This window comes from Pristiophorus japonicus, chromosome 9, assembly GCF_044704955.1.
Source record: "Pristiophorus japonicus isolate sPriJap1 chromosome 9, sPriJap1.hap1, whole genome shotgun sequence".
In the NCBI taxonomy this organism is placed as follows: domain Eukaryota; kingdom Metazoa; phylum Chordata; class Chondrichthyes; family Pristiophoridae; genus Pristiophorus; species Pristiophorus japonicus.
In genome coordinates, this window is record NC_091985.1 from 13,873,162 (window position 1) to 13,887,744 (window position 14,583).

Below are 14,583 nucleotides of genomic sequence, written 5' to 3' on the forward strand. Positions count from 1 at the left end.
AGGTGACTGAACAGTCCAATTCGGGAATTACAGTCTCTGTCACAGGTGGGGCAGTCAGTGGTTGAAGGAAAGGGTGGGTGGGGAGTCTGGTTTGCCGCACGCTCCTGCCGCTGCCTGCGCTTGCTTTCTGCATGCTCTCGGCGACGAGACTCGAGGTGCTCAGCGCCCCTCCCGGATGCTCTTCCTCCACTTAGGGCGGTCTTTGGCCAGGGACTCCCAGCTGTCGGTGGGAATGTTGCACTTTACCAAGGAGGCTTTGCTTTGACCTTCTGACTCGGAGGCGAGAGTGCTACCAGTTGGCGCCTGTGTTAAAACAATTCTGAGGAATTATTATGGCAGTTATTGTACCAGCTGACGCCTGTGTTTCTTTTCCCCTTTGCAGGAAGCCATTAAAATAAAAACCCTCTCCTGACACCTGGGAAGGAAGCTTCAGAGAAAAGGCCTCGTTCGCCGGAATACCGCCAGGGGCGGGAATTCATCTACTCGGGGCAGATTTAGTGATGTTACGGGAACGGCGAAAAAAGGGAGCGTCGCTTGCATTCCCCCGTGCCTACTGAAAAGAACGCGGGTTCTTAATCATGGAAAAGACGGAACAATTCACAGTGAAGATGCTGCGCACGCAGCGAGGAAAATAGTGTTTGAAAAGTTGTCCGCGTAACCTTGCCACGCACTTTGGTTGGAGAGAACAGACTGCACACGGGTGTCCGGTGAAGGGAACTTTGTGAACAGGCGAGCCCCTCTGATTGCACTTTAGTTTGATGTTCATTGACGACCTCCTGCAGCGACTTCACCGAGCAGACCCGGAGACAGTTTGTGCCCACGCCCGCGCCTCGTGACCAATGGCAGCGTCCGGGCTCCAGCGCGCCCGGCTCTAGATGCAGTTGGCGCATCTCCTGGCAATCTGGCACTTGCCGCCCTCCTGGTCGAGATGGAGCCCAAATGCACGATGCTGAGCGCAGCCAAGGACGCCGGCCCCGCGGGTCCCGATGGCAGGGAGCGAGGAGCTCCTGCCCTCATGCAGCCCGGCACGTTTGCCGACCCGGCGGGGCAGAGACGGGCGGCGGACCCCGGCCAGGCGGGCGCCGGGGGGCCCGCGCCGCCCTACTACCCGCCAAAGCTTCCGCCCCCCGCCGAGGACCCCCGGCACCACCACCAGCCCCACCACCACCAGCACCAGCACCACCACCACCACCTGCTGGGCGGCCCCTATCGCTACGCCCCCTCCTTCCCGCACTTTGCCCGCCAGCCCGGCTACCCGCAGCCGGCCCCCGAGCCGGGCCCGGACGGCCGCCCCTGGCCCTTTGCCGGCCCGACGGAGCCGGGGCCGCCCGAGGCCTTCCTCCCCCTCCAGCCCCGCCCCCACCCCCTGGCCAGCAAGCCCTCCTCAGCCGCCACCGCCGCCCCTCCCCTGCCGCCTGGCTACCGCCACTACCCCCCGGCGCTGCTGGGCCCGCGGGACGAGGCGCCGCGCAAGGACAAGAAGCCCAAGAAACCGGGCAAGCACATCTGCCAGTACTGTGGACGGGCGTGCGCCAAGCCCAGCGTGCTGAAGAAGCACATCCGTTCGCACACCGGCGAGCGGCCCTATCCCTGCGCCCCCTGCGGCTTCTCCTTCAAGACCAAGAGCAACCTGTACAAGCACCGCAAGTCCCACGCCCACGCGATCAAGGCGGGGCTGGTGTCGGTGGCGGAGGTGGCGGGCCGGTCGGAGACCGAGCTCGGGCCGGGGGCAGCCGGCGAGGGGCCCGAGCTCCCCTCCGAGGGCGACGAGAGCACCGACACGGACGAGGAGATCTGCGTGGACCGGGGGTCGCCGGCCGAGGCGGACGCGGACAGCGCCGAGGACGTGAAGTTCGCCCCCTGCCGCTCGCCCAAAGCCGAGAGGGCTCCGATGATGAGCGCCTGCGGCCAGAAGCACAGCTCGGACTCTGACGTCTTTGGCGAGGAGCCTGCCGCCGGGCCGATCAAAGTGCCCATTCTCATCGTCCCCAAAGGCGGAGTCACGACTCAGACCGAGAGCCCGCCGTTCATCAAAAGCGAGCCCGCCCAGAGCCCGGGCCTGGCCCGCAAATACGGCGGGCCGCACACCATCAAGCAAAGACTCGCGCTGAGGCTGAGCGAGAAGCGGGGGCAGGACAGTGAGCAATCCCTCAACCTCCTGAGCCCTCACAGTAAGGGCAGCACCGACTCGGGCTACTTCTCCCGCTCCGAGAGCGCCGAGCAACAGATCAGCCCGCCCAACACCAACGCCAAGTCCTACGCGGAAATCATATTTGGGAAATTCGCCCGGCTCGCCCCGCGGTCGCTGGCCGCCAACATGGCGGCCCAGGAGCCTCACCTGATGGGCTTCGCCGACAAGACCAGCCTGCTCCCCAACCCCGGCGTGAAGCCGGACTTCGAGAAGCTCATCGAGGAACACATCATTCAGCTGATCACGCACAACGAAGTCATGGTCGACCCCAGCCAACTCAACACCGTCAAGCCCAGGAAGTTCTCCCTGTGCCGGGGCGACAGCAACGAGTTCCAGAAGCACCAAGTGCTGATGGAACCTCTCGTGGGGGAGGCCAAACCGTGCTGCCTCGGCTCCCGGCGCGCCGAGAAGGCCCTCCTGGCCGTCCCGTCCGACCTGTCCGACAGCGCGCCGCTGACCAGGAGCAACTCGATGCCGATATCGTCGGGCAACGGGCTGGGCCTCCCGCAGGTGCTGAGGGGCAGCCACTCCTTCGACGAGCGGATGAGCGCCTCCGAGGACGTCTTCCACGGCGGCTCCGGGGCCCTGCCGCATCAGCGCATGTTGAAGAGGCAGACCGCCATCGAGCTGTTCCCCGGGATCGAGGGCCACCCACTGGCGGGCTGCTGCTCCTCCTCCTCCGATGACCTGGAGCCGGCCTACGGCCCCCCGAAGAGCGCCCATGCGGCGCCCTGCGCCAAGCCGGAGGAGGAGGGGGCGGGGGAGAGCGGCGAGGGCGACCACTCGGCCCTGGTGAGGAAAGCGCCCAAGGGCAAAGGCGCGGTGTACGAGTGCGAAATCTGCGGCATCAAGTACCAAATCTGGGACAACTTCGAGGCCCACCGGAAGTTCTACTGCGCCCAGGCTCACGCGCCCAGGGCGAAGACCATCGTCCTCAAATCAGCCGGCGAGGGGTGCCCAGAGTACGGGGCCCACCCGCAGATTGTGCACTACAAGTCCGGCCCGGGGCTGGAGAACCTGCCCTTCAGGAAACGGAGGAAAGAAAAGAGCGTGGGGGACGAGGACGATGTTGCCGGTGACTACGGCAGCCCGTACGGCGGCTCCACCACGTCGCTGGCCTCGATGGGTGATGCCAAAAGCGAGTGCGCATCCCTCGACCAGGAGCCCGTCTCCCGGACCGCCTCCGTGGCCACCGTGATCGCCGCCGGCCTGCTCGGCTCTCCAAGGGGCACCACGGAAGACCGAGAGGCGCCGGGGCCGGAGGACGCGCCGGCCCCGGCCGAGGCCTGGGCCAGTTTGCCGGCGGCGGATGGTGGCCGGCGGGCGGCGGGCAACGAGATCTCCGTCATCCAGCACACCAACTCCCTGAGCAGGCCCAGCTCCTTCGAGCGGGCGGAGTCGATGGAGCTGCTCCCGGCACAGCAGCATCCCGCGCCGTGCGAGGCCCCGGCCGCCGAACCCGCGCCGGGCCAGGAGGCGGCCGAGCGGCAGTCTGCGCCCTTGCCGCCGCCGCCGCCCAAGCTGGTGCGTCAGCACAACATCCAGGTGCCTGAGATCCGCGTGACCGAGGAGCCCGACAAGCCCGAGCGGGAGCCGGATCCGACGCCGACGGCGGCTACGGCAATGGCCAAGGAGTCGGAGAAGATGGCCGAGGAGTTCCAGTGGCCGCAGCGCAGTGAGACGCTGTCCCAGCTGCCGGCGGAGAAGCTGCCGCCCAAGAAGAAACGCCTGCGGCTGGCCGACCTGGAGTGCTCGTCGGGGGAGTCCAGCTTCGAGTCGGGCCCCCTGTCCCGCAGCCCCAGCCAGGAGAGCAACTGGTCGCACAGCTCCAGCTTCTCGCTGTCACTGGAGCGGGAGGAGGCGGGCAGGCCGGCCGGCCCCGTCAAGGCCGAGGACCCAGGCCGGCCGGCCGAGTACCTGACGGTGCCCTACGGCATCAGCCCCATGAGCCACCAGCAGAAGGAGATGCGACGCTCGGCCTCCGAGCAGGCCCCCTGCCAGCCCTGCGTGGAGATGACGGAGGCCCGGAGCAAGTCCTTCGACTACGGCAACCTGTCGGCGGGCCCCGGCCCACCCCGGGCCCCCTCGCCCGTCGCCAAGGAGAGGAGGCGGTGCTTCCTGGTGCGCCAGGCCTCGCTGAGCGGGTACTCTGAGAACTCCCAGCCGGAGCCGGGCTTGGAGCCGGCCGAACAGATGCAGCTGGGCCTGAGTGGCCCCCCCCACGCCCGCGGACCCCGCCACCGCTCGCCGTCCCCGGCGGCGCCTGACGACGGACTCAAGCAGGCCTGCCCAGCGCCCGGCGATGGCGAGCTGCCCCCGGACTTCCACCAGCCCTGGCACCACTACCTCCATCATCAGCCGCCGCACCCGCAGCGCCAGGTGCCCTACGCCCTGGGTCAGCCGCCAGTCGAGCTTCCGACCTCCGACCTCTACGCCGCCCAGCGCGCCCCGTTCCCGCATCCGGCCGGCGCTGGGCCCGCACCGCACGCGGCCCATCAGGGCCCCCCAGCCGACTGGAGGCCCCAGGGGCGGGCGGGCCCGCGGGAGCCGGACCCCTCGCCCCGCGTCTCCCCGCAGCATTCCCCCAGCCGCCGGGCCAAACTCCAGCTGGATCGCGGCGGCGCGCCCCCGCCCCACCGTCCGCCCGCACTGGTGGTGCCCGTCCGGATCCAGGCCCACGTGCCCACCTACGGCAGCGTGACCTACACCAGCGTCTCCCACCTGCCGGGCGCCCGGGCACTGTCGGGGGGCAGCGCCATCGTCATGTGCAAGGTGGAGGACTACTTGCCCAGGGGCACGCTGGTCAGCACCACGGCCGTGCAGGGGATGGGCCAGCAGCTGGCCCACGCCCTGGCCGCCCAGCGCCGGGGCCTGCTGCAGTACCCGCAGTGGAGGCTGCCCGGCCCGCTGGCGGGCCGCATGGAGGCCACGGTGCCGCTCAGCCTCAACCTGTCCAGCAATGCCGACGCCCCCGCGTCCATCGGCAGCAGCAAGCGCATGCTGTCGCCGGCCAGCAGCCTGGAGCTCTTCATGGAGACCAAGCAGCAGAAGCGCATCAAGGAGGAGAAAATCTGCGGGCAGATGCTGGAGAAGTTGAGTCTCCACGAGTCGAACGTCCCCACGGCCAGCTTGGCGCAGGGCGCCCCCAAGCCGCCGAAGCCCCAACTGGTGCGGCAGTACTGCACGACCGAGCTGAAAGAAGGCCGCTCATCTCCGTCCTCTTCCTCCTCTTCCTCCTCCTCCTCCTCCTCCTCCTCCCTGCACGACTTCAGGCCCCGGCACGGCCTTCCGACGCTGGAGTCCATCCCGTCCGAGGAGCGGCCGTTTTCCAGCCAGTGCAGCGACATGGAGTCGCAGGACAGCGTGGAGGCCGAGAGCCCCCAGCGGGCCCCCGCCTCGCCGGCTGAGGCCGCCTCTGACCCGCAGGCCCAGCGCTTCCCCATCAGCATGCTGGTCCAGGTGCCGGCCAGCCAGGGCGGGACGGTGGCGGGCGGCACCATCCTGCTGACCGACGTCGCCGACCTCCAGCAGTTTCTGCAGTTCCCCAGCCTCCGCACCTCCACCAGCGTCAGCTGGTGCTTTCTCAACTACACCAAGCCCAACCACGCCCGCCAGACGGTCGCCAAGTCCTCCCTGTACACCACCTGGTGCATCAGCTCGTACAACCCCAACCCGCCCGGGACCCCCACCAAAGTCGCCTTGGCCCTCCTACGATCCAAGCAGAAGGCGAGCAGGGAGCTTTACATCATGTCTGCGCTCAGCTGGCCCAGTTCCGGGAGGCTCGTGGCTTCCAGCAGTTGGAAGCAGAGACTAGCTCAGGTAAGAATTATTTTTTTATAACTATCGTAAAAAAGAAGGGGGGTGGGCTGGGCGGAGGGTGCAGGATCAAAGCGATCTGGGGTAGGGGGTGGGGGCGTGCGGTGTGGAGATACACGCACCATTGAAGGTGGCAGGACAGCTTGAGAAGGCCCTTAAAAAAGGCACAGGGGATCCTGGGCTTGATGCATTGAGAGTACAACAGCAAGGAAGTTGTGCTAAACCGTTTGTTAATATTACTGCTTGGTCCCCAGCTGCTGTACTGTGTCCAGTTCTGGTCACCACACTTTACAAAGCGAGTCACAGCCCTGGCGAGGTTACAGAGGAGGTGTACTAGAATAATACCAGGGATGAGGGACTTTAGCTACGTGGAGAAACTGGACAAACTTGTATTTATATCGCGCCTTTAATGTAGTGAAACGTCCCAAGGGGCTTCACAGCAGTATCATGAGAGAGAAACTTGACACCGAGCCGCATAAGTAGAAATTAGCGCAGATGGCCAAAAGGTTTTAAGGAGCGTCTTGAAGGAGAAAAGAGAGGCGGAGAGGTTTAAGGCAGGGAGTTCCAGAGCTTGGGGCCCAGGCAACAGCCGCCGATGGTTGATCGATTATAATCGGGGGATGCTCAAGAGGGCAGAATTAGAGGAGTGCAGACATCTCGGTGGGGGGGCTGTGGGGCGATTACAGAGATAGGGAGGGGCAAGGCCATGAAGAGATTTGTAAATAAGGGTGAGAATTTTGAAATCTAGGCATTGCTTACCCGGGAGCCAATGGAAGTCAGCAAGCACAGGGGTGATGGGCGAGCGGGACTCGGTGTGAGATGGGACACGGGCAGCCAAGCTTTGGATCACCACTAGTTTATGTTGGGTAGAATGTGGGAGGCCGACCAGGAGTGCATTGGAATAGTCAAGTCTAGAGGTAACAAAGGCATGGATGAGGGCTTCAGCAGCGGATAAGCTGAGGCGAGAAGGCCCTTAAAAAAGGCACAGGGGGTCCTGGGCTTTATAAATTGAGGCATAGAGTACAAAAGCAAGGAAGTTATGCTGAACCTTTATTAAAATAATTGGTTGGTTCCCAGCTAAAGTACTGTATCCAATTCTGTGCACCACACTTAGGAAGCAAGTCACAGCCTTGGAGAAGTTGCAGAGTAGATCTGGTAGAATAATACCAGGGATGAGGGACTTCAGTTACGTGGAGAAACTGGACAAACCTATGTTGTTCTCCTTTGAGCAGAGAAAGTTAAGGGGAGACTCAATAGAGGTGTTCAAAATCATGAAGGGTTTTGATCGAGTAAATAAGAAGTGCAAAATCTATAGGACAGTAATAGTAGGGGATTTCAACTACCCTAATATTAACTGGGATAGAATTAATGTGAAGGATATAGAGGGTGCGGAATTCCTAAAATGCATTCAAGAGAACTTTTTTAGCCAATATGCAGCAAGCCCAACACGGGAGGGGGCGATTCTGGATTTAGTTTTAGTGAATGAAACTGGGCAGGTGGAAGGGGTATCAGTGGGAGAGCATTTAGGTGCTGGTGACCATAATTCAGTTAGATTTAAGGTAGTTATGGAAAAGGACAAGGATAGAATAGGAATAAAAGTTCTAAATTGGGGAAAGCCAACTTTGTTAAGCTGAGAGGTGAGTTGGCCATAGTGGACTGGAATCAGCTGCTGTAAGGTAAATCAGTGTCAGAGCAATGGGAGGCAGTCAAGGAGGAGGTCCGTAGGGTTCAGGCAAATATGTGCCCTTAAAGAAAACATAAGACCATAAGAAATAGGAACAGGAGTAGGCCATACGGCCCCTCGAGCCTGCTCCGCCATTCAATAAGATCATGGCTGATCTGATCATGGACTCAGCTCCACTTCCCCGCCTGTTCTCCATAACCCCTTATCCCCTTATCGTTTAAGAAACTGTCTATTTCTGTCTTAAATTTATTCAATGTCTCAGCTTCAACAGCTCTCTGAGGCAGCGAATTCCACAGTTTTACAACCCTCTGAGAGAAGAAATTCCTCCTCATCTCTATTTTAAATTGGCAGCCCCTTATTCTAAGATCATCCCCCCTAGTTCTAGTCTCCCCCATCAGTGGAAACATCCTCTCTGCATCCAACTTGTCAAGCCCCCTCATAATCTTATACATTTTGATAAGATCACCTCTCATTCTTCTGAATTCCAATGAGTAGAGGCCCAACCTACTCAACCTTTCTTCAAAAGTCAACCCCCTCATCCCTAGAATCAACCTAGTGAACCTTCTCTGAACTGCCTCCAAAGAAAGCATATCCTTTCGTAAATATGGAAACCAAAACTGCACAAAGTATTCCAGGTGTGGCCTCACCAATACCTTGTATAGCTTTAGCAAGACTTCCCTGCTTTTATACTCCATCCCCTTTGCAATAAAGGCCAAGATATCATTGACCTTCCTGCTGTACCTGCATAATATCCTTTTATGTTTCATGCACATGCAAATGTACGAGTGCCTTTCAAATAACAAGTGCTGTGTTTGATAAATATTTTTATTGTGTTTTTATTTAATTGTAGAAGAAATTGATTTTTTTAAATATTTAATAATTTTTCTGAATTCACCAATTGAAGACTATAGGTTTGGTAAAATTGAATAATATCTCCAAAGGAGATAATTTTAAAGAAAAAAAATGGTGAGTTATAAATTGGCTTGTACTGCGGCACTTTGCAATCTTTCCCCATTTAAATAATAACTTGCTCTTTGATTTTTTCTGCCAAAGTGCATGACCTCACACTTTCCAACATTATACTCCATTTGCCAAATTTTTGCCCACTCACTTATCCTGTCTATGTCCTTTTGCAGATTTTTTGTGTCCTCCTCACACATTGCTTTTCCTCCCATTTTTGTATCGTCAGCAAACTTGGCTACATTACACTCAGTCCCTTCTTCCAAGTTGTTAATATAGATTGTAAATAGTTGGGTAAAAAGGGAGGGACTAACAAATCTAGAGCCCCCTGGATGTCGAGGGACATACAGGGTAGGATAAAGGAAAAAAGGAAGCGTATGAAAGATACTGAGAGCTAAATAGTGCAGAATCTCTGGAGGGGTATAGAAAGTCCAGGGTGAAATTAAAAAGGATATTAGGAAATCAAAGAGAGAGCATGAAAAATTCTTGGCAAGTAAAATCAAGGAAAACCCAAAGATGTTTTATAAATATATTGAGAGCAAGAGGATAACTAAAGAAAGGGATAGGACCTATTAGAGACCATGAGGGTAATCTGTGTGTTGAGGCGGAAGATGTGGGTATGGTTCTTAGTAATACTTTGCCTCTGTTTTCACAAAAGAGAGGGGCGATGCAGATACTACTATCAAGGAGGAGGAGTGTGAAATATTAGATGGAATAGCATAGTGAGAGAGGAGGTATTAAGAGGTTTGGCAGCTTTGAAAGTGGTTAAGTCTCCAGGCCTGGATGAAATTTATCTCAGGCTGTTAAGCGAAGCAAAAGAGGAAATAGCAGAGGCTTTGACCATCATTGTCCAATTCTCTCTGGCTTCAGGTGTGGTGCTAGAGGACTGAAGGGCTGCTAATGTGGTACCTTTGTTTAAGAAGGGAGAAAGGGATAGACCGAGTAATTACAGGCCAGTCAGCCTAACCTCGGTGGTGGGAAAATTATTGGAAAAACTCCTGAAGGACAGGATAAATCTTCACTTAGAAAGACACGGATTAATCAAGAACAGTCAGCGTGGATTTGTTAAGGGAAGGTCATGTCTGACTAACGATTGAATTTTTCGAGGAGATAACCAGGAGGGTCAATGAGGGCAAAGCGAATGATGTCGTGTATATGGATTTTAGCAAAGCTTTTGATTAGGTCCCACATGGCAGACTGGTCAGGAAAGTAAAAGCCCATGGGATCCAGGGCAAAGTGGCAAGTGGGATCCAAAATTGGCTCAGAGGCAGGAAGCAAAGGGTAATGGTTGATGGTGTTTTGCGACCAGAAGGATGTTTCCAGTTGGGTTTCACAGGGCTCAGTACTGGGTCCCTTGCTTTTTGTGATACACATCAATGATCTAGACTTGAATATAGGGGGTATGATTAAGAAGTTTGCAGATGACACTAAAATCGGCTGTGTGGTTGATAATGAAGAAGAAAGCTGTAGACTGCAGGAAGATATCAATTAACTGGTCAGATGGGCAGAACAGTGGCAAATGGAATTTAATCCAGAGAAGTGTGAGGTACTGCATTTGGGGAGGGCTAACAAGTAAAGGTAATCCACATTAAATGGTAGGACACTGAGAAGTATAGAGGAACAAAGGGACCTTGGAGTGCATGTCTACAGATCACTGAAAGTAGCAGGCCAGATAGATAAGATGGTTAAGACGGCATATGGAATGCTTGCCTTTATTAGCCAAAGCATAGAACGCAAGAGCAGTGGGATTATGCTTGAACTGTATAAAACACTGGTTAGGTCACAGCTGGAGTACTGCGCGCAGTTCTGGTCACCACATTACAGAAAGGATGTGATTGCACTGGAGAGGGTACAGAGGAGATTTACAAAGATGTTGCCGGGAGTGGAGAATCTAAGCTATGAGGACAGATTGGATAGGCTGGGTTTGTTTTCCTTGGAATGGAGGAGGCTGAGGGGAGACCGCATTGAGGTGTATAAAATTATGAGGGACCTAGATATAGTGGATAGAAAGGGCCTATTTCCCTTAGCAGAGGAGTCAATAACCAGGGAGAATAACTGTAAAGTAATTGGTAGAAGGTTTAGAGGGGATTTGAGGGGAAATTTCTTCATGCAAAAGGTGGTGGGGGTCTGGAACTCACGGCCTGAAAGGGTGGTAGAGGCAGAAACCCTCACCACATTTAAAAAGTACATGGATATGCACCTGAAGTGCCGTAACCTGCAGGGTTACGGAGCTTGAGCTGGAAAGTGGGATTCGGCTGGATAGCCTCTTGTTGGCCATCATCGGCTGAAATGGCCTCCTTCCGTGCTTCTATGATTCTATGAACCTGTTTTCAGTGGCAGAAAGGACACAGATATAATTGGAAAAAAAATCCGAGGGGAGATTTTTTACTGAGCAAGTTGTTATGATCTGGAATTAAATTAAATCTGGAATCATATTCAAAAATATAATTGAAGAGGGAATTGGATAAATATTTTAAGGGGGGAAACAAAATGGAGGGATTTATCTAACGGCTCTTTCAAAGAGCCAGCATAGACAAGATGGGCCGAGCGGCCTCCTTCTGTGCTGTAGGCTTCTCTGATCCTGACTTGGAGAATTTGCATTCTCTCCCTGGATTTTACCCCTCACTGTCTGTGGAGAAAGCAAGGGTTAAAAGTTTATATCTGAGCTCCGGCGAGAGAGAGAAAAAAAATAACAAAATGCCATCTGTCTTTTGCAGATTAAATGGTACGAATCTTCGCAGCGTGATGGTGATGGGGCTGGAAGGAAATCAGCAGGAAGTTTTGAAAAGGAAAGGGAAAAGATGGAGATGTGTGTCAATAAAGACCATCAAACCAAGCTAATTGAGCCCACGAGGATCAAAATCTTCGATGGAGGGTAAACATCCCATGCACTATAAAACATATATTGTTAATCTATATCTGTTTATCATTCGTAAGATTTTTAATGTCTTGGATGCCAACTTCTCACATTTTGAATTTTTCAATACTTTTTGAATCACTTGGTTTTGCGTTGTGTGAAGTTCAGCTGCGCAGAAGTTTTGGCACCGTAACCTGACAGAAACCCCTTTTACATTTCCCTTGTGTTTCCTCTTTCTCTCCCTCCAGTATTACCATCTATTCGTGGACCTCCTGGTTAGCTCCATCTCTGGCTAGCTCATGGAGTTGGGTTTGATTCATTTCTTGCTGTGTGTCACAGGGCACTGTCGCAGCAAGGGGTTCAGGTGGTTTGTATTGTGTCCAGGGATAACACACAGCGAGGAGGGGGGGTCACAGGGCAGTGTCACAATGAGGTGTTCAGATGGTTTATGTAACTAGTAGAGTGGACAAGGGAGAACCAGTGGATGTGGTGTATTTGGACTTTCAAAAGGCTTTTGACAAGGTCCCACACAAGAGATTAGTGTACAAAATCAAAGCGCATGGTGTTGGGGGTAATGTACTGACATGGATAGAGAACTGGTTGGCAGACAGGAAGCAGAGAGTCGGGATAAACGGGTCCTTTTCAGAATGGCAGGCAGTTACTAGTGGAGTGCTGCCAGGGCTCAGTGCTGGGACACCAGCTCTTTACAATATATATTAACGATTTGGATGAAGGAATAGAGCGTAATATCTCCAAGTTTGCGGATGACACTAAACTGGGTGGCGATGTGAGCTGTGAGGAGGACGCTAAGAGGATGCAGGGTGACTTGGACAGATTAGGTGAGTGGGCAAATACATGGCAGATGCAGTATAATGTGGATAAATGTGAGGTTATCCATTTTAGGGGCAAAAACACGAAGGCAGAATATTATCTGGATGGCGGCAGACTAGAAAAAGGGGAGGTGCAATGAGACCTGGGTGTCATGGTTCATCAGTCACTGAAAGTGGGCACGCAGGTACAGCAGGCGGTAAAGAAGGCAAATGGTATGTTGGCCTTCATAGCTAGGGGATTTGAATATAGGAGCAGGGAGGTCTTATTGCAGTTGTACAGGGCCTTGGTGAGGCCTCACCTGGAATATTGTGTTCAGTTTTGGTCTCCTAGTCTGAGGAAGGATGTTCTTGAGGGAGTGCAGCGAAGGTTCACCAGACTGATTCCAGGGATGGCTAGGCTGTCATAAGAGGAAAGACTGGATCACCTGGGCTTTTATTCACTGGCGTTTAGAAGGATGAGAGGGGATCTCATAGAAACAGTCCTGACGGGACTGGACAGGTTAGATGCGGGAAGAATGTTCTCGATGTTGGGGAAGTCCAGAACCAGGGGACATAGTCTAAAGATAAGGGGTAGGCCATTTAGGACTGAGATGAGGAGAAACTTCTTCAATGTTGACCTGTGGAATTCCCTGGCGCAGAGAGTTGTTGATGCCAGTTCATTGGTTATATTCAAGAGGGAGTTAGATATGGCCCTTACGGTTAAGGGGATCAAGGGGTATAGAGAGAAAGCAGGAAAGGGGTACTGAGGGAATGATCAGCCATGATCTTATTGAATGGTGGTGCAGACTCGAAGGGACAAATGGCCTACTCCTGCACCTATTTTCTATGTTTCTATGTTTATGGTGTGTCACAGGACAGTGTCACAGTGAGGGGTGTCACAGGATAGTGTCACAGTGAGGGGCTGTGTCACAGGACAGTGTCACAGTGAGGGTGGTGTCACAGGACAGTGTCACAGTGAGGGGTGTCACATGACAGTGTCACAGTGAGGGGTGTCACAGGACAGTGTCACAGTGAGGGGGGTGCCCAGGACAGTGTCACATTGAGGGGGTATCACAGGACAGTGTCACAGTAAGGGGTGTCACAGGACAGTGTCACAGTGAGGGGTGTGTCACAGGACAGTGTCACAGTGAGGCGTGTATCACAGGACAGTGTCACAGTGAGGGGTGTGTCACAGGACAGTGTCACAGTGAGGGGTGTGTCACAGGACAGTGCCACAGTGAGGGGTGTGTCACAGGACAGTGTCACAGTGAGGGGTGTGTCACAGGACAGTGTCACAGTGAGGGGAGTGTCACAGGACAGTGTCACAGTGAGGGGAGTGTCACAGGACAGTGTCACAGTGAGGGGTGTGTCACAGGACAGTGTCACAGTGAGGGGAGTGTCACAGGACAGTGTCACAGTGAGGGGCTCAGTTGGTTTAAATTGTGAACAGGATAACACACAGTGAAGACCGGGAGTGATTCTCCTAGACCTCTTGCAATGACACTGCCCTGTGACACACCTCTGGCTGTGCTATCCTGTATGTGATAGAAAGACAAAAAAAAGCTGCATTGATCTTAAGTCCTCAGTATAAACCCTATGAAGCTCTCCGCATTACTGCAGTGAAACAGGTTGTAGCCGATGTGGCAGCTTGTGTGCAGTTACAAGAATTGATGGTTGTGTGGGGTGCGGGGGGGGTGCGGGCGCAGATCTAGGCTCTTGCGGCTTTTAACAGTGAGGTTCAGCTATCTCGATTGAATGTTGAACACAGTCTTCATGATGTCATTCAGCTTGGCAGTTGACATACATGAAGCGTTGTATCATGATATTCTATCTGCCCACGTGTGCTGCTATATATAGGAGCAATCGCACTGCGAGGCAGACTCATCAGTTTCAATGTGGTGTGACTGAGGGTGTGATTTGGCCCGCTGTGTGTGTGTGTGTGCAGCTTCTGGGCTCCGATCCTCTTACGCACACAAACACGCACATACGAGAGCACACACACACACACACACACACACACACGCACACACCATGTTCACAAGTGTTCGCGCTTGGCGCCTGCAACCACTTAATAATATCAGCCACTGTTTATGAGGAAAGAGGGAACAAGGGACAGGCAGCAGTAGCTGTGCCGTGCGCCTGTAACGGAGCCAGGTTTTCTGCACGCAAAGGTTAAGGTAAAAGGGCACGGTGTTTGACGACCGAACGCCGAATTGCCTCAGTGCGACTAATGGCTGGTTTGTGAGCTGCTTGTGAGCAGGTCCCC

The 14,583-nt window shown here is 54.8% G+C and overlaps 1 protein-coding gene across 8 annotated transcripts in view; it reads left to right on the forward strand.

Moving 5' to 3' along the window:
* hivep2a (HIVEP zinc finger 2a) overlaps positions 1–14,583 on the forward strand; it is a 238,518-nt gene that overhangs the window by 205,632 nt on the left and 18,303 nt on the right. For all 8 annotated transcript variants that reach the window (XM_070889071.1, XM_070889074.1, XM_070889077.1 and 5 more), the window contains 2 exons: positions 383–6,010; positions 11,369–11,526. In XM_070889071.1, the coding sequence (XP_070745172.1) occupies positions 929–6,010; positions 11,369–11,526 (5,240 nt within the window). In that variant the 5' untranslated portion in view covers positions 383–928. The remainder of the gene's footprint in view (positions 1–382; positions 6,011–11,368; positions 11,527–14,583) is intronic.